Source organism: Zophobas morio, unplaced genomic scaffold, assembly GCF_036711695.1.
Source record: "Zophobas morio isolate AGI-343-1 ecotype UQ-CSIRO unplaced genomic scaffold, CSIRO_AGI_Zmor_V1 ptg000020l, whole genome shotgun sequence".
NCBI lineage: Eukaryota > Metazoa > Arthropoda > Insecta > Coleoptera > Tenebrionidae > Zophobas > Zophobas morio.
The window spans coordinates 773,328-793,429 of NW_026972125.1; the positions used below are offsets into that span (position 1 = coordinate 773,328).

Genomic DNA, 20,102 nt, shown 5'->3' on the forward strand with positions numbered 1-20,102 from the left:
AAATCGGAAAATTGCAAAACTGCAAAACTGAAAAATTTTAAATTGAAAAATGGAAGAATTTCAAAATTCTGGAATTAAAAAGTTGAAAAACTGAAAAATCGTAGGGGAGTAAATCAGAACGAAAATTCGAAAAATAAAAAATTCGAAAAATTGCATAATGAACAAATTGACAAAAATTATAACTCCAAAATAAAAAAAATATACAAAATTGAAAAAACGAAAAAATCAAAAATTTTAAAACTAAAAATTGAAAAAAAAAAACGAAAAATTGAGAAACTAAAAATTGAAAAAATACCAAACTCAAAATGTGTGAAAAATCGAAACTTCGGAAAACTGCAAAATTTTAAAACTGAAAAACGGAAATATTTCAAAATTATAAAATTAAACACTCGAAAAATTACAATCGAAAATTTGTAAAATTGAAAAATTTCAACCAAAAAATTGAAAATCTAGAAATTCTTTATTGGAAAGTTGAGAAATGAAATATCGAAAAATTGATTTCGAAAAATTTCAAAATGAAAAATCAAAAAAACATAAAAATTTAAATCAACATCAGAATTGAAAATTCGAAAAATCGAATAATTAAAAAATGCTAGAATTTCAAAATTGGAAAATCGTAAATCAAAACGAAAATTTGAAAAATCAAAAATTCTAAAAATTGCAGAATGAAGAAAATTGAACTCGAAAAACTGTAAATTGTAAAAATTTTAAATCGAAAAAATAAAAAAACACAAAATTGAAGGAACCAAAAATTGAAAATACAAAAATTCAAAATGTCTGAAAATTGAAAAATCGAAAAATTTTAAAAATCCGAAAATTGAAAATTCGAACTACTGCAAAATTGTAAAATTAAAAAATGAAATATGGAAAAATTTAAAATATCTAAAAATTGAAACATCGAAAAATTGAGGAAAAAGATGAGAAATAAAAAATTAGAAAATTGAAAATCGAAAAATCAACAACGTAGAAAATTGCCATGTAACTAGAAAATCGAAAATTAATGAAAAATTAAAACATTGAACTGAAAACTCGAAAAACTGCAAATATATAGATAAACAAAAAATCGAAAAATTGGTAAAACAAAAAATCAAAATTTCTGAAAATCAAAATTTCTGAAAATTGAAATGTCGAAAAATTGAAGAAACGAAAATCTGGAAAACTTAAAAATAAAAAATAAAGAAGCCGAAAAATCGTAAAGTAAGATATTTTAAACTGATAACTCGAAAAAACGAGAAACTGAAAACTCAGAAAATTAATAATAACCACTTTTTTACGGTTGCACTTGAAACACCTGAAAAAAAAAATAGACAGGAGAAAAAAATTCCGACTGCCTAAAAGTACTTATCACAAAATTTATTTCAACATATAAGTCCTCAACTCCAACATATTCGTCAAATAATTGGCATAACTCAAACCCGGATGCCCCTCCACAAACCTGACAATCTCGTCAACATCATCGGGACTCAGCTTTGGCAAATAGAAAAAAATCGAAACCAAATTTTTCCTGGCCGCTTCCACATCACCAACACCACTGATTTCAAGCAGCGGTAAATTACCTAAAAACAACAAAAGCACCATCAAAACTGCCAACATAAAAAAATCACGGGTACCTAAAATCCGCGCCAAAGAATTCTGGACGCCACTTTGGACCACTTCCTGCCCCCTCCTGCACAAATCCAAAATCCCGTCAATCAATTTCCCCGGAATCCGCTCATTACACAGAAATTCTGGCAACTTCTCCATCCACGAGTGGTGCTTTTGGAGACTGTGATCAGAAAAATCATCAATATTTAAGCGACAGAGCGTTAAATTGATAATAATTAGAATAGACTTACCAAGGGCTTGTAAGGATTTCTAAAATGTGATTTTTGTACAGTTCTGGTATTTTTTCGTTGTAAAAATTTAAAATGTGCTCCATTAGTTCCGTTTCGTTTATGCCGAGTCTGCGGCACAAAAATGGGTTTTCTAGGACGATTTGCTTCAAGATTTTTACCAAATAGGAGAAGCTGGTGGAGTTTAGGCGAAAACGGGATTTTAAACAATCTAAAAATTTTCACTCATGTAATATGAAACCAAATAAGTGGACATAATTACGTACTAGTGAGGTAAGTAGCAACTGCTGTCTGTTTGGGAACGTTTCTGCCATTTTTCACCCTCAGGGTGATATAAATATAAATTAAAACCAAATTTTCTTCAACGAAATTGGGGTCATTGTTAAAAATAAAACATTTAGGGAATTCTTTCACAATTTCTAGATTTTTTTTATTGTGAGAATAGGGAAAAGTGCTCATGATGTTGTCCAGAAAAAGCACAGATTTGTGTTGTGTGAAAATATTTCCCTAAAACAATAATATCTATATTTATAAATTCATTTAACACAGACAATTCAACTTACACTTGTACAACTCTCAACGTACTCTTGCAGCAGCCGTAAAATATTTACCACACACGTGAAAATCGCAACCGAATCTTCGCTTGTCAATACCGTCGAAAGTGAGCTTTTCTTCACGCTTTTCTCAGGCACTATTTCCATCCAAATTTCAAACAACAGTTGCGTTAAATCCAAAATGTGGCCATCAAAATTTGTGTTTATATTTTTACTTGAAGAAAACGCAACAGAGTCTATATTTTCATAGGCGCGGATGTTTTTATACATTGGAATGTAGAAACAATCTTTGGCGGACGCAACAATGGGGTTGGTACCATCATGGACACTTTTATGTGTTTGTCGGTTCTGTACCATGGCGCATAAAACCCCATACAAGCGCGCCAAAACCTTCACCCTCCATTTCACACTAGTGATTTTTCCTTCTAGATTCAAACTCAAACTGCGTTCTGACGTGGATTGTTTCAACTTTGAAATTAGCATTAAAAAATTGGGGAAAAAGTCGCTGAAATTTTCGGCTATGAGAAGGCTTTTGTGCTCGATGATGGCGTCCAGAAGGAGCAAAGAGTCCTCTTGAATGTGCCTATTGATGTTGGTCATTGCGCATTTTAAATTAGTGAGGATGTAAGTGAAGAACGGTCTTAACGTATTATCAGAAACCTGTAATTTTGTGTGAAAAATGACTCAAATAATCTGTTTGGACGCACCTTTTCGAAAACCGCGTTGAGTAGTTTAACTGAAGCCCTGCGGACTTTTCTTTCTCGGTCCTGAATGAGCGCACTCCCGTTCTGGATAATTGTCGACAGGTAAATCTGGACAGATTCTAAGGGGTTGAGAGTGATGATCTCCTTCAGGTCTTGACAACTTTCGGTCTTGATGGTGTCGTTGAAGTGCTTCAATTTGGGTAGTAGTTCCTAGAATTTGGTTAAGGGCGTGAAGGTGGGAGGGTTTTTGGTCAGCTTACGGTGATAGTTGCTGTTTTCTTGGTCCCTGCGACTAATTCTCTTTCTTGGAGCTGCTGCTGGAGCACTATTGGTTTTATTTTGAAGGACGTGTTCGTCACATTTTGGCCTTTCGGTAAAAATTTCGTTTTCGATTTTATGTGCACTTTGTTTCTTTCTGATTTTAACTTCTTGGAGTGTTTGTGGTTTTTCCCCATTTTTAAATTCACGTTTGTTTTTTGAGGTTAATGAAAAGTTAGGTTAGGTTCGGCAAGGTCAGTGTACGAACATCGAATTATCAAAAGCGCTTTGGATCGAATAGAAAGCGGACTATAAAATTACAAACTTGTATTCTTGGTTGCCTATATAAATATGATACAAACGTTATCTAACCCTCCCAAAAATAGCAGTGAGACGATCTTGTTATTTCATTTATTAATGTCGTGAACCCAAAAGCACATTTTAGACAGTGCTAACATAGATGGACACGATATATGGACAGTAGATGATTTTTTCTTCTTGATTTAAGATATAACATTTTATTTTATAATTTGATCAAAGTGTTGCAGTACATCTTGCTCATAACAAACAACAACCTATAGATTTCTATTGTCCAATCTATTTAATATACACATAATAACACATATGTACAAAAAATATCTATACATAGTTTTACATTAATTTTTGCAAAAGTCGTTTAAATTCCCCTCGCTTATTCGCAATAAACACGGACTCGTAATCCTGAGAAAATTCAGCACGTAATGGACACGGCGCACGCTTGATTCGGACCATTTTCAAAAATTTTGAAAAAAAGGGCAGACAAATTTGCATTTTTCTCGCTTATTTGAAGAGGTAGATCAAAAACGAGAACGGAATCGTAATCCTGAGGAAATTACGCATGAAATGACACCCAACTTGGTCGAAACAGACCAATTTTGAAGAATTAAAAAAATGAAGGGGGGCAGACAAATTTGCATTTTTGTCGCTAATTTGAAGAGATGGATCAGAAACGAATACGGAATCGTAATCCTGAGAAAATTCCGCGTGAAATGACACCCAACTTGGTCGAAACAGACCAATTTTGAAAAATAAAAAAAAATTAAGGGGGGCAGACAAATTTGATATTTTCTCACTTATTTGAACAGATGCGTCAAAAGCGAATACGGAATCGTAATCCTGAGGAAATTCCGCGTGAAATGATACCCAACATGGTCGAAACGGATCAATTTTGAAAAATTCGAAAAATGAAGGGGGGCAGACAAATTTGCATTTTTCTCGCTTATTTGAAGAGATAGGTCAAAAACGAATACGGAATCGTAATCCTGAGGAAATTCCGCGTGAAATGATACCCAACATGGTCGAAACGGACCAATTTTGAAAAATAAAAAAAATAAAGGGGGGCAGACAAATTTGCATTTTTCTCGCTTATTTGAAGAGATATGTCAAAAACGAATACGGAATCGTAATCCTGAGGAAATTTCGCGTGAAATGATACCCAACATGGTCGAAACGGACCAATTTTGAAAAATAAAAAAAATAAAGGGGGGCAGACAAATTTGCATTTTTCTCGCTTATTTGAAGAGAAATGTCAAAAACGAATACGGAATTGTAATCCTGAGGAAATTCCGCGTGAAATGATACCCAACATGGTCGAAACGGACCAATTTTGAAAAATAAAAAAAATAAAGGGGGGCAGACAAATTTGCATTTTTCTCGCTTATTTGAAGAGATATGTCAAAAACGAATACGGAATCGTAATCCTGAGGAAATTCCGCGTGAAATGATACCCAACATGGTCGAAATGGACCAATTTTGAAAAATTCGAAAAATAAAGAGGGGCAAACAAATTTGCATTTTTCTCGCTTATTTGAAGAGATAGGTCAAAAACGAATACGGAATCGTAATTCTGAGGAAATTCCGCGTGAAATGACACCCAACATGGTCGAAACGGACCAATTTTGAAAAATTAAAAAAATAAAGGGGGGCAGACAAATTTGCATTTTTCTCGCTTATTTGAAGAGGTAGATCAAAAACGAATACGGAATCGTAGTCCTGAGGAAATTCCGCGTGAAATGACACGCAACATGGTCGAAACGGACCAATTTTGAAAAATAAAAAAAATAAAGGGGGGCAGACAAATTTGCTTTTTTCTCGCTTATTTGAAGAGATATGTCAAAAACGAATACGGAATCGTAATCCTGAGGAAATTCCGCGTGAAATGACACCCAACATGGTCGAAACGGACCAATTTTGAAAAATTAAAAAAATAAAGGGGGGCAGACAAATTGGCATTTTTCTCGCTTATTTGAAGAGGTAGATGAAAAACGAATACGGAATCGTAATCCTGAGGAAATTCCGCGTGAAATGACAACCAACATGGTCGAAACGGACCAATTTTGAAAAATAAAAAAAATAAAGGGGGGCAGACAAATTGGCATTTTTCTCGCTTGTTTGAAGAGGTAGATCAAAAACGAATACGGAATCGTAATCCTGAGGAAATTCCGCGTGAAATAATAATATATAATATATAATAATATATATATTTGGTCTCCACAGATACATATATGAATAACAGTATATAAGACAAGTCAAAAAGAAAAAAAATACAAACAAAGAAACACTAAAACTAAAAATTAAAAACTAAACATTTAACAAGCAAAATAACAAAAGGACAAAATGATATTGTCAACATGCCATCAACCTTGAAAAAATTCACCTAGGGAATAATAACATTTATCTGTTAAAAATACTTTTAAATTTTTCCTAAATGATGATATTAACTGACAATTTTGAATATTCACTGGCAAGTAATTGAAAATTCTAACTCCCATACAATCAGTTGCTAACACACCAACATTACAACGTTTAAACGGAACATGAATCTGATGTTTTTGTCGGGTATTTACTTTATGTACGTTATGGACATACGTTAGATTATGTCGGTTTTTATAAATGTGAACACTCATTTCAAATATGTATAATGACGGAAGAGTCAATATATTTAATTTTTTAAAAAGGCTTTTGCAGCTTGTATGTTTACTTGCACCGGCAATTGTTCTGATGGCACGTTTTTGACTAATAAACACATTGGCTGCGCTTGGTGACCCACCCCATAAACAAATACCATACCTAATTCTGGATTCCACATGAGCATGGTATATATTAACCAATTGATCAATATTTAAAATTATCTTTAAATTTCTTAGAAGATAACACAGTGAGTTTAATTTTGGAACCAGTATTTTGGCATGTGACTTAAAGTTGAGGTTTGTATCTACCATAAGACCTAGAAATTTTATGGTGTCGACAGTGTTATGCTGTAGATTTGAACATTTGAGATCTATATACTTACAGGTGTTTTGGCGATTACGAAATCTTATAACTTGTGTTTTTTCAGAGTTTATATAAATGTTGTTGGTGGAAAACCAGGATTGGAGATTCGTCATTAAAATATTAACCCCTCTTTCTAATTGAACTTCATTGCGATCTGAAATTATAATCGACGTGTCATCAGCATATAAAACAGGTGATACATTTTTAAAGATGCTTTCAATGTCGTTTACGTAAAGAAGGAAGAGAATGGGTCCCAGAACTGATCCCTGGGGCACACCTACATCTATGTCAATTATGTTAGAACTGATTTGATTTTTAAAATTTTCTTTATTGGTATTCGGAATTGCAACGTACTGATGCCTGTTCTCGAGGTAGGATACTACCCAATCCAAGCTATTACCTCTACATCCATAAGAGAATAATTTGGTTATCAACAGATTATGATTTACGCAGTCGAATGCCCTGCTGAGATCACAAAAGATCCCAACAGGACACTCTCCCGCCTCTATTTTTGAAACAACATTGTTATACAAATCAATCATGGCAGTATTTGTGGAAAGATTATTACGAAAACCATGCTGGTATTTACTAAGCACATTATGATTGTCTAAAAATTTTTGTAAGCGACACAGAAATGCTTGTTCAAAAATTTTTGAAAAACTAGAGCTAATTGCAACAGGACGGTAATGATACCCAACATGGTCGAAACGGACCAATTTTGAAAAATTCGAAAAATCAAGGGTGGCAGACAAATTTGCATTTTTCTCCCTTATTTGAAGAGATATGTCAAAAACGAATACGGAATCGTAATCCGGAGGAAATTCCGCGTGAAATGATACCCAACATGGTCGAAACGGACCAATTTTGAAAAATAAAAAAAATAAAGGGGGGCAGACAAATTTGCATTTTTCTCGTTTATTTGAAGAGATAGATCAAAAACGAATACGGAATCGTAATCCTGAGGAAATTCCGCGTGAAATGATACCCAACATGGTCGAAACGGACCAATTTTGAAAAATAAAAAAAATAAAGGGGGGCAGACAAATTTGCATTTTTCTCGCTTATTTGAAGAGAAATGTCAAAAACGAATACGGAATCGTAATCCTGAGGAAATTCCGCGTGAAATGATACCCAACATGGTCGAAACGGACCAATTTTGAAAAATTCGAGAAATAAAGGGGGGCAAACAAATTTGCTTTTTTCTCGCTTCTTTGAAGAGATAGGTCAAAAACGAATACGAAATCTTAATCCTGAGGAAATTCCGCGTGAAATGATACCCAACATGGTCGAAACGGACCAATTTTGAAAAATAAAAAAAATAAAGGGGGGCAGACAAATTTGCTTTTTTCTCGCTTCTTTGAAGAGATAGGTCAAAAACGAATACGAAATCTTAATCCTGAGGAAATTCCGCGTGAAATGATACCCAACATGGTCGAAACGGACCAATTTTGAAAAATAAAAAAAATAAAGGGGGGCAGACAAATTTGCATTTTTCTCGCTTATTTGAAGAGATATGTCAAAAACGAATACGGAATCGTAATCCTGAGGAAATTCCGCGTGAAATGATACCCAACATGGTCGAAATGGACCAATTTTGAAAAATTCGAAAAATAAAGGGGGGCAAACAAATTTGCATTTTTCTCGCTTATTTGAAGAGATAGGTCAAAAACGAATACGGAATCGTAATTCTGAGGAAATTCCGCGTGAAATGATACCCAACATGGTCGAAACGGACCAATTTTGAAAAATTTGAAAAATAAAGGGGGGCAAACAAATTTGCATTTTTCTCGCTTATTTGAAGAGGTAGATCAAAAACGAATACGGAATCGTAATCCTGAGGAAATTCCGCGTGAAATGATACCCAACATGGTCGAAACGGACCAATTATGAAAAATAAAAAAAATAAAGGGAGGCAGACAAATTTGCTTTTTTCTCGCTTATTTGAAGAGATATGTCAAAAACGAATACGGAATAGTAATCCTGAGGAAATTCCGCGTGAAATGATACCCAACATGGTCGAAACGGACCAATTTTGAAAAATAAAAAAAATAAAGGGGAGCAGACAAATTTGCATTTTTCTCGCTTATTTGAAGAGATATGTCAAAAACGAATACGGAATCGTAATCCTGAGGAAATTCCGCGTGAAATGATACCCAACATGGTCGAAACGGACCAATTCTGAAAAATAAAAAAAATAAAGGGGGGCAGACAAATTTGCATTTTTCTCGCTTATTTGAAGAGATAGGTCAAAAACGAATACGGAATCGTAATCCTGAGGAAATTCCGCGTGAAATGATACCCAACATGGTCGAAACGGACCAATTTTAAAAAATTTGAAAAATAAAGGGGGCAGACAAATTTGCTTTTTTCTCGCTTATTTGAAGAGATATGTCAAAAACGAATACGGAATCGTAATCCTGAGGAAATTCCGCGTGAAATGATACCCAACATGGTCGAAGCGGACCAATTTTGAAAAATAAAAAAAATAAAGGGGGGCAGACAAATTTGCATTTTTCTCGCTTATTTGAAGAGATATGTCAAAAACGAATACGGAATCGTAATCCTGAGAAAATTCCACGTGAAATGATATCCAACATGGTCGAAACGGACCAATTTTGAAAAATAAAAAAAATAAAGGGGGGCAGACAAATTTGCATTTTTCTCGCTTATTTGAAGTGATATGTCAAAAACGAATACGGAATCGTAATCCTGAGGAAATTCCGCGTGAAATGATACCCAACATGGTCGAAACGGACCAATTTTGAAAAATAAAAAAAATAAAGGGGGGCAGACAAATTTGCATTTTTCTCGCTTATTTGAAGAGATAGGTCGAAAACGAATACGGAATCGTAATCCTGAGGAAATTCCGCGTGAAATGATACCCAACATGGTCGAAACGGACCAATTTTGAAAAATAAAAAAAAATAAAGGGGGGCAGACAAATTTGCTTTTTTCTCGCTTATTTGAAGAGATAGGTCAAAAACGAATACGGAATCGTAATCCTGAGGAAATTCCGCGTGAAATGATTCCCAACATGGTCGAAACGGACCAATTTTGAAAAATAAAAAAAATAAAGGGGGGCAGACAAATTTGCATTTTTCTCGCTTATTTGAAGAGATATGTCAAAAACGAATACGGAATCGTAATCCTGAGGAAATTCCGCGTGAAATGATACCCAACATGGTCGAAACGGACGTATTTTGAGAAATAAAAATAATAAAGGGGGGCAGACAAATTTGCATTTTTCTCGCTTATTTGAAGAGATATGTCAAAAACGAATACGGAATCTCAATCCTGAGGAAATTCCGCGTGAAATGACACCCAACATGGTCGAAACGGACCAATTTTGAAAAATTCGAAAAATAAAGGGGGGGCAGACAAATTTGCATTTTTCTCGCTTATTTGACGAGATATGTCAAAAACGAATACGGAATCGTTATCCAGAGGAAATTCCGCGTGAAATGATACCCAACATGGTCGAAACGGACCAATTTTGAAAAATAAAAAAAGTAAAGGGGGGCAGACAAATTTGCATTTTTCTCGCTTATTTGAAGAGATATGTCAAAAACGAATACGGAATCGTAATCCTGAGGAAATTCCGCGTGAAATGATACCCAACATGGTCGAAACGGACCAATTTTGAAAAATAAAAAAAATAAAGGGTGGCAGACACATGTGCATTTTTCTCGCTTATTTGAAGAGATATGTCAAAAACGAATACGGAATCGTAATCCTGAGGAAATTCCGCGTGAAATGATACCCAACATGGTCGAAACGGACCAATTTTGAAAAATAAAAAAAATAAAGGGGGGCAGACAAATTTGCATTTTTCTCGCTTATTTGAAGAGATAGAACAAAAACGAATACGGAATCGTACACGGTCGACAAGTATCAGTTTATTAGTTTGTAATGTACAAGGGATGAATTCTAATATAGCATACAGTAAGGAAGTCGGCATATATTGTTGGCGCATTTTTTAAACAAATTTTTCAGCAATCTCCTTCGCCTCTTTCCTTATCAACTTTCCAGTCGGCGTTTTCGGTATACTCTCAACGAAAATCACTCCACCTCTTAGTTTTTCCTTGTCGGAAACCCTCTCTGTCACAAACTTTTCAATTTCCTCCTTGTCGGTAGTACAGCCATCCTTTAGCACCACACAAGCAGCAGGTACGTCTCCTTCCGCACCTCCAGGAAGTCCAAAAACAACAGTTTCTTCAATATCCGGATGTTCCAAAAGCACCGCTTCGATCGACGACGGTACTATATGCCACGACTGGTACTTAAACATTTCCTTAATTCTCTCAATAACGTAAACGCAACCATCGTCATCATAGTACCCAATATCACCCGTTTTCAGGAAACCGTCACCATCGAAACACTCAGCACTGTCGTTCCGGTAGTACCCTGTCATCATAGCATCTGATTTCACTCGAAGCTCACCTTTCTGATTTGGTCCGACGATCTCTTCATTGTCTGGATTAACAATCTACAAAAACAAGTACACAAAAAGCAACTAAGCACACAATGGTACTCACTTTGAGAAGAGTTCGTGGTGAGACTTTGCCACAAGAACCCACTTTAGTATCTATGAGATGTTTGTCGTCTTCGGGGTGAAAAATAGACAGTAGTCCTATTTCGGACATTCCGTAACCAAAAAGAACTTGCGCTTTGGGAAACAGTTGTGTCAGTTTTTTATATTGATCGGTACTCATCGGAGTACCGCCTGTCAGTAAACAACGAAACGAGGAAAGGTCGTACCGTTCTGGATTTGGAACGTTAGTTAACTGGTAGGTGTAAATTGGGGCTACGAAAAGTGATGTGAGTTTGTATTTTTCGATCATTTGGAGCGTCTTTTCGCCTTCCATGCTACGTGCAAAAACCCGGGTACTTCCATCCAGGAAAGTCCGTCCCAGAATTGCCATACCGGTAATCCAGTACATAGTTGTGAAATGTAATATGGATCGACAATCGTACCCACAATAGCTGTAAAATCTCATTAATTCAATACTTGTCTTAACTATTTCTAGTACTAGTACTTACAATGATGTTTCTACGATTTGTAAAAAACTACGGTGACTGTGGCAGATAGCTTTTGGAAGACCCGTAGTACCGCTGCTGAAGAACATGACTGCGGTATCATCGATGTCTGTTTTTGACGGTTTGAATGCTTTTTCGTCGCCACAAGGCAACGTCATTTCGGCAAAAGTACCATGTTTTGTGGATTTGCCGAAAACTATAATTTCGCAAGATAATTTAGCCCCTTTAAGAGATTTTTCAATCAACTTTAGTGACTCTTCTTCCACGAAAATAATTCTAGGGGTTACGAGACTAAGCAAATGTTGAATGTTTCTAACCGACAGAGTTGGATCTAGATTTACAACTTTCGCTCCTAAATATGAGGATGCTATTAATGGTATAGAGTTATCCAAGGAATTAGTAGAACAAAAGCAAACTACATCGGTGGAAGTGATTCCCTTTTTTTGGAGATTCAATGCAACTCGAGTACTTCTTGTTTTCACACTGGAGTAAGTTTCTGATTTGTCTAAATCTCCATCTATCTACAAAGAAACGGAAAAATTGTACTAATAATAAGAATCATGTACAACATATTCCCCAAATTTTTGGAAAATATGGTGAGCCGTCTTCGAATTGGTCAATAAAATAAATACTGCTTCATTATTTTTTTTTGCTCATCCTGTATAAACAATTCTAACAAAAATGAGTGCATTGGTAAATCACAAAATGTAAACTTACACTATTTTGTACATTTTAAATAGCATTTATCCAACAAAATTTTGAGATCAACTTTTTAACAAAAACTAGAAAAATGGCAAAAAAGACGACAAAAACGGTGGTAAAAAAGCATAAGAAAAAGACAAAAAGGCGTCAATATAAATGTAAACTATAAAACGACAAAATGAGGGCAAAAAAATGCTTAAAAAAGCGACTAAAAAATAGACGGAAAGACGAAAAATAGGCCTAAAAACAAACAAAAAAGCTCCAAAAACATCAAAAATGGAATCAAAAATAACAAAAAAGTAGAAAAAATGAGGATAACAATGCAAAAAAGGCAAAAACAAGGTCAGCAAAAGAACAAAAAGGCCATGAAAATTATGACAAAAAAATGAAATAAAAATGCAACAAAAAATTGAAAAACGCAAAAAAAAGTAAAAAAAAAAACAAGAACAAGGTTGAAAAAAAGAGGACAAAAGTTAACTAAAAATACTGTAAAGAGGCCACAAAAAATTACAATAATACAAGGACGACTAAAAAGGACAAAAAACGACAAAAAAGGTGATTAAAAAAAGCTTCAAAAATGGGGTAAAAAACGTCAAAAAAGCACCAAAAACATGTCGAAGATGAAAAAAAAAAGACAAAAAAACGCCTACAAGGCGACAAAAAAAGCAGAAGTGAAAAAAACAAATCATAAAAAGTATACAAAAAAAAACACGCAAACTGTGACTAAAAAATGAAAAAAAAAGACAGCAAAACACTTGTCAAAAAAAAAACGAAAAAAATTAGATTGAAGTCCAAAGGAGGCAGAAAAAAAGTGCCAAAAAAATAAAAAAGAGGGCTATAAAAAAAGTCTCAAAAGCAATGATAAACAAACCGGCAAATAAAATATCATAGATATAATAAAAAGGACCCACCAAAAAAAGCGTAAAGAAAGCCAAAAAACGAGATAGAAAAAGATGATAAAAAATGTCATAAAAAAAAAGAAGAAAAAAGTAAGAGGACAAAAATGGCAAACAAAAATAACCAAAAAAGGCGATAGAAAAAGGCCGAAAAAAACACCAAAAGAGTATGAGAATACTTCAAAAGGAGAAAAACGATGAAAAAACTAACAAAAAAGCGAAAAAGTAGAAACAAGGATAAAAAATATAACCAAAAAAAGGACAAAAAAGGAAACAAAAAAGACAATAATATAAATTCGACTAAAAACAGACAAAAAGAGAAAAAGAAACAAAAAAAGAGCTACAAAAATACACAAAAACTATACAAAAAGAATAATAGAGTGACAAGGAAAACGAAAAAAGAGGAGACAAAAAAATGCCACAAAAAACTGAAGATAAACGAAAACAAAAAAAAGGCTCCCAAAAAAAAACAAAATCTGCAATGGAAAAGTCATAAAAATTATCATAGAAGAAGCGGCAAGAAAAGGTGCTGAAAAATTTCAAAAAACAAGGTCAGAAAAAAAGATGACCAAAAGAGGCAAATAAAAGATGACCAGGAAGATCTCAAAAAATATATCATATTTATCGAAAAAAAAGTGATAAAAAAACGAAAAAAGGCGATAAAAAAAGAGGAAAACACGAAAACGAAAAATAAGGGAGACACAAAGAGCTACTAAATGCGGCAGAAAATATAAAGGCGAAAGGATAAAAATGCTTCAAAAGAAAAAACACGATAAAAAGAATAACAAAAAAGCGGAAAAGTAGAAAATGTGAAAAAAAGGTTCAAAAAACGACCAAAAAGGCCTAAAAATCACTTTCGAGACGGTGACAAGAAAGGGATAAAAAAACAACCATAGAAGGATAGAAAAAAGTGAGCAAAAAAGGCAACAAAAAAGACGATAATACAAATTCGACTGAAAACAGAAAAAAGAGGGACAAACAAATTTATAAACGCGCTTCGAAATTAAAAGGTGATAAAACGGGCTAGAAAATCGACCTCAAAGCTTGAAAAAGCCCCGAAAAAACAACAAAAAAATGCGGTAAAAAACGACAAAAAGATTTAAAAAAAACGCTTAAAAAACGAAAAAAAAGACAAAAAACGATTAAAAGATAACCAAACAAGACGAAAAAAAGAAAAAAAAACAGAAAAAAAGTTGAAAAAAAAAACTACAAAAATACACAAAAACTATGAAAAAAAAAAGAAAAATAAAGTGACAAGGAAAACGAAAAAAGGGGCCACAAAAAATGCTATAAAAAGCTGAAGGAAACCGAAAACAAAAAAAAGGCTTCCAAAAAAATTTCAAGAAAAGGCGATAAAAAGGTCAGCAAAAAAGAGGACCAAAAAGTCAACTAAAAGATGACTAGAAAGACTACAAAAAAGTCAAAAAGTACCCACCATATTTATCGAAAATTAAGTGATTAAAAAGAAACAAAAAAAGTCGATAAAAAAACAACAAAAAAGCAAAAAAGTAGAAAATGTGGAAAAAGCTTCAAAAAACGACCAAAAAGGCCTAAACATCACCTTCGAAAAGGCGATAAAAAAGGGATAAAAACAACCATCGAAGGACAGGAAAAAGTGAGGGAAAAAGGAAAACAAAAAAGACGATAATATAAATTCGATCAAAAACAGAAAAAAAGGGGGACCAAAAAGGACATAAACGCCCCGAAGTCAAAAAATGATCAAACGGGGTAAAAATTCTATCGCAAAGCTTGAAAAAGCTCAAAAAAAAAACAAAAAAGGCGTCAAAAAACGCTTGAAAAAGGACAAAAAACGACTAAAAGATGTGCAAACAAGACGAAAAAAAAAAACAAAAAAAAGAGTTAAAAAAGGTTACCAAAAAGGGTACCTAAAATATACAAAAACTATGAAAAAAAAAACAAAAATAAAGTGATAAGGAAAACGAAAAAAGGGGCGACAAAAAATGTCTCAAAAAGCTGACAAAAAAAGAAAACAAAAAAAGAAAAAAGGCTCCAAAAAAACAAAAACTGAAATAGGAAAGTCATAAAAATATGATAAAAAGCGACAAAAAAAAAGGTGTACGAAAATTTTGAAAAAAGGCCGATAAAAAGGTCAGAACAAAGGGGACCAAAAAAGGCAACTACAAGATGACCATAAAGACGACAAAAAAAATAAAAAAAGACCATATTTCTCTACAGAAAAGTGATAAGAAACGAAAAAAGACAAAAAAAGATGAAAACACGAAGGCAAAAAATAAGGGGGACATAAAAAGTAACTGAATAATATCACAAAAGGCGACAGGCGAAGGCGAAAGATAAAAACACTTCAAAAGAAAAAAGACGATAAAAAAAAACAACAAAAAAAGAGAAAAAGTAGAAAATATGGAAAGAATTTCAAAAAACGACGAAAAAACCTAAACATTACCTTCGATAAGGCGACAAAAAACGGATAAATTAATCAATAAAAGGAAGCAAAAAAGAAACAAAAAAAGACGATAATACAAAGTCGATTAAAATCAGAATAAAAGGGACAAAAGGACATAAACTCCTCGAAACCAAAAGGTAATAAAACAGGGTACAACAATCGACGAAGAAGCTTAAAAAAGCTCCAAAAAAAAACAACAAATAAAAGGTGGGAAAAAATGACAAAATGTCAAAAAACGCTTAAAAAAAGAAAAAAATTGAACAAAAAAACGACTAAATGAAAAAAACGAAAACAAAAGAAGCCTTCCAAAAAAAACAAAAACTGCAATGGAATTCATAAAAATTATCAAAGAGAGTGCCAAAAAAGGTGCCAAAAAATTCAAAAAAAGGTGCTGAAAATATCAGAAAGAAAGGGAACCAAAAAAGGCAACTCAAAGATGACCAAAAAACCTCAAAAAAAGTCACAAAGGACCCACCATATTTATCGAAAAAAAGTGTTAAACAAATGAACAAAAGACGATAAAAAAAAGACGAAAATACAAAGGCGAAAAATAAGGGGGACACAAAAAGCAACTGAAGGATGATCACAGAAGGCGACAGAAAATATAAAGGCGAAAGGATAAAAACGCTTCAGAAGAAAAAAGAGGACAAAAAGAACAACAAAAAAGCGAAAAAATAGAAAATGTGGAAAAAAGTTTCAAAAAACGACCAAAAAGGACTAAAAATCACCTTCGAAAAGGCGACGAAATGGAATAAAAAACAACCATAGAAGGACAGAAAAAAGTGAGCAAAAAAGGAAACAAAAAAAAACAATAACACCAGGGTGATAAAACGGGGTAAAAAATCGATTGGAACGTTTGACAAAGCTCAAAAAAAACAACCAAAAAAAAAGGCGTCAAAAAACGCTTAAAAAATGAAAAAGGACAAAAAATACAGAAAAAAGAGTTATACACAAAAACTATGAAAAAAAAACGAAAAATAAAGTGATAAGGAAAACGAAAAGAGCCCAAAAAAATATCACAAAAAGCTGACGAAAAACAAAAAAATGAAACAAAAAAAGGCTCCAAAAAAAACAAAAATTGCAATGGAAAAGTCATAAAAATATGATTAAAAAAGCGACAAAAAAATGGAGTCAGAAAAATTTCAAAAAGGGCGATAAAAAGGTCAGAAAAAAATGGACCAAAAAAGACAACTACAAGGTGACCAGAAAGATGAAAAAAAAGTCAAAAAGGATACCAATTTTACGACAAAAAAAGGTGATAAAAAACGACGAAAAAGAGGAAAACACAACAAAAAGCAACTAAATGATGATCACAAAAGGCGACAGAAAATATAAAGGCGAAAGGATAAAAACTCTCAAAAGAAACAAGACGATAAAAAATGCAACAAAAAAGCGAGAAAGTAGAAAATGTGGAAGAAAGCTTCAAAAAACCACCAAAAAGTCTTAAAAATTACCTTCGAAAAAGCGACAGAAAAAGGAAGCAAAGAAGAAACAAAAAAAGACGATAACACAAATTCAACTAAAAACAGAAAAAAATGGACAAAAAAGGACATAAACTCTTCGAAACCAAAAGGTGATAAAACAGGGTAAACCAATCCAGCAAGAAGCTCCAAAAAACAACCAAAAAAAAAGCGGAAAAAACACAAGAGTCAAAAAACGCTTCAAAAAAAAGAAAAAGGACTAAAAGATGAACAAACAATGCGAAAAGAGAAAAAAACCCACAAAAGGCTACAAAAATAAAGAAAAACTATAACAAAAAATTTTTTTTTAAAAACGACAAGAAAAATGAAAGAAAGGGCCGACGAAAAAATGTCACAAAGAAGCTGACGAAAAACGAAAACAAAAAGGAAAAAACATAAGACGAAAACACAAAGGGAAAAAATAAGGGAAAAACAGCTAAAAGATTATCAAAAAAGGCGAAAAAAATTACCCAAACGGGACAAAAACGCTTCAAAAGAAAAAAAGCAATTAAAAAAGGACGACGAAAAAGGTGAAAAAGGAGGACAAGGAAAGGAAATCAAAAAGGTACCTAAAAAATATAACCCAAAAAATAAAAACACTCCAAACAAAACAAAAAAGGCGATAAAAAACAAAGGGACAAAAATAAGAAGGAAAAAGCCGCAAAAACGACCAAAAAAGCAACTAAAAGATGACAAAAAAAAAACCTCCAAAAAAATTGACATAAGAAAGGCCGAGAAATAATTGATACATCTTAATCAGCATTTATCCAATAAACCGGATAAAGAAAAATGTTTTGGTCTGAATTTTACAAAAAATGAAATTAGCCGTTCGCCTATTACAGAACTTTCTCGGCGTATACCCAAAAATTGAAATTGAACAATGAATTAATAATAACGACCCCGTGATATATATTTACGTACCTGACAAATTCTGTCTGCGTATTTTTCACAGCATTCAAATAAAAATTCGCCGAAACTTATTTTGTCGAAATTTGGATGAAATTCTTTCCCTTTTAAAATGCGAGCAGACATTGTCGACGTTAAGAGGCAACTAACTATAATTAACAACTAATTTCCTTGTTTATATACCATCCTAGATAAGATTGTTTACGGTAATTATATATATGAAACGACAAAAGTGATTCGATAAGAATATGATTCAAGTATGGATTTAACGCATGTTCAACACTTTTATAATATGTATGAACAATGTGTAAATTACGTAGTTTTAAATATATTATCTCAAATAAATTAAAAAAGTACACAATTGCTGACACGAAGTTTCATATAGTTCATATATTTCCTATATCTCTAAATAAATAATACTTTAATATACTGTGAAAATATTTACTTTACAAATAACAAAAGATTCCGTATTTAAAACGACGCATTTTTCCATAGAATAGTGTTGTTTCAGATACTAACATGCACAATTATCAATAAGAATTCGTAAGTCAATTCTCAACATAAGTAAACTTAAAGTTTGATTGTTTTTGTAATTTCACGGGCAATTCAAACCTAGTTTTAAAAGACACCTGACAGGAGGAAACAAAAAAACACAGTGGATTTTTTATTATCATTAAACAAACAGACGTAAGATAACAGTAAACTTGCATTTCTGTAACTTGAGATTTCGAGCTGGGAAACCCAAAGAAAAATCAAAATTGGTGTAAACAGCAAAAGAACTGAAATTATGAAAATAAAACGTAATAATAAAGGACATTTAAAACAAACACAGAAAAATCTAAAATTGAAAAAAATCGAAAAATTGAAAAAGCAAAAATTTGAAAGAAATGACAAATCGGAAAATTGAGGAGACGAACTCGAGAAATCGTAAAATGAAAAATTTGAAAAAACAGCAATTTGGGACTCAAATTTAATTAATAAAAAAATTTCAAGAGTCGAAAATTTGAAAAAACAGCAAACCGAAAATTTAACAAAATAAAAAAGTGAATAATCCAGCACACACAAAATTGGAAATAGTAAAAGTTAAAAAGTCGAAAAAGTGAAAAACCGGAAAAATTAAAAAATTGGAAAATTGAGAAATCGAAAAGTTGGATTCGAAAAACGAGAAATCGAGAAATCAGGAAATTGAAAAGTCAAAAATTTCAACAATTATTACATATTAAAAAAAAAACAAAAAATTGAAAAAATGAAAAATCAATAAATCAAAGAATCAATTGATCAAATGATCAAAGATTGAAAGGATCGAAGGGTCAAGGGACCTAAGGAACAAATAATCAAAGTATCAAAGGTTCAAAGTATCGTAAGTTCGCAGAATCGAAGGATCAAAGGTTCAAAGGTTCAAAGTAGCGTAGGGTCGAAGGATGGAAGGAACAAAGGAACAAAAGATCAAAGGTTCAAAGTATCAAACGTTCAAAGTATCGTAGATTCGAAGGAGCAAAGGACGAAAGGTAGAATGAACGAAATGACGAAAGAATGAAAGGACCAAAGGACGAAAATAACGAAAAGGACGAAAGGACGAAAAGGCGAAAGGACGAAAGGGTGAAAGGGATGAAAGGATCAAAGGATCGAAAGATCAAAGGATCCAAGGAAAAAAGAATCAAAGTATCAAAGGTTCAAAGTATCGTAGGTTTGCAGGATCGAAGGATCAAAGATTCAAAGGATCAAAGGATCAAAGGTTCAAAGGATCAAAGGATCCAAGGAACAAAGAATCAAAGTATCAAAGGTACAAAGTATCGTAGGGTCGAAGGATCGAAGGATCAAAGGATCAAATGATCAAAGGTTCAAAGGATCAAAAGATCCAAGGAACAAAGAATCAAAGTATCAAAGGTTCAAAGTATCGTAGGTTCGAAGGAGCATAGGACGAAAGGACGAAAATAACCAAAAGGACGAAAAGGACGGAAAGGACGAAAAGGAGGAAAAAGACGAAAAGGACGAAAATGAACAAAAAGGACCAAAAGA

General features: G+C 33.1%; 2 protein-coding genes across 2 annotated transcripts; both read right to left on the minus strand.

Moving 5' to 3' along the window:
* Window positions 1-1,338: 1,338 nt before the first annotated feature.
* LOC135131459 (testis-expressed protein 10) lies at window positions 1,339-3,614 on the minus strand. The gene is made up of 7 exons (XM_064059230.1): window positions 3,351-3,614; window positions 3,094-3,300; window positions 2,396-3,046; window positions 2,099-2,339; window positions 1,836-2,043; window positions 1,611-1,765; window positions 1,339-1,556 (listed from the first exon to the last, which is right to left on the minus strand). Exons 1-7 carry the CDS (start codon window positions 3,543-3,545, stop codon window positions 1,354-1,356), a joined length of 1,860 nt encoding a protein of 619 aa, XP_063915300.1. The 5' UTR covers window positions 3,546-3,614; the 3' UTR covers window positions 1,339-1,353.
* Window positions 3,615-10,528: 6,914 nt separating this feature from the next.
* Window positions 10,529-18,252, minus strand: LOC135131352 (uncharacterized). The gene is made up of 4 exons (XM_064059028.1): window positions 18,099-18,252; window positions 11,701-12,218; window positions 11,196-11,643; window positions 10,529-11,146 (listed from the first exon to the last, which is right to left on the minus strand). The coding sequence occupies exons 1-4, from the start codon at window positions 18,207-18,209 to the stop codon at window positions 10,637-10,639; spliced, it is 1,587 nt and encodes a 528-aa protein (XP_063915098.1). The 5' UTR covers window positions 18,210-18,252; the 3' UTR covers window positions 10,529-10,636.
* Between the last annotated feature and the right edge of the window lie 1,850 nt (window positions 18,253-20,102).

Coding starts and splice junctions, on each gene's coding strand:
- LOC135131352 (XM_064059028.1), bottom strand. CDS start 18,209: ATGTCTGCTCGCATTTTAAAAGGGAAAGAATTTCATCCAAATTTCGAC. Junction 12,219..18,098: donor ACGCAGACAGAATTTGTCAG/GTACGTAAATAT, acceptor GTTTCTTTGTAG/ATAGATGGAGATTTAGACAA. Junction 11,644..11,700: donor CAAATCGTAGAAACATCATT/GTAAGTACTAGT, acceptor GAGATTTTACAG/CTATTGTGGGTACGATTGTC.
- LOC135131459 (XM_064059230.1), bottom strand. CDS start 3,545: ATGGGGAAAAACCACAAACACTCCAAGAAGTTAAAATCAGAAAGAAAC. Junction 3,047..3,093: donor TCAACGCGGTTTTCGAAAAG/GTGCGTCCAAAC, acceptor ACAAAATTACAG/GTTTCTGATAATACGTTAAG. Junction 1,557..1,610: donor TTCTTTGGCGCGGATTTTAG/GTACCCGTGATT, acceptor TGTTGTTTTTAG/GTAATTTACCGCTGCTTGAA.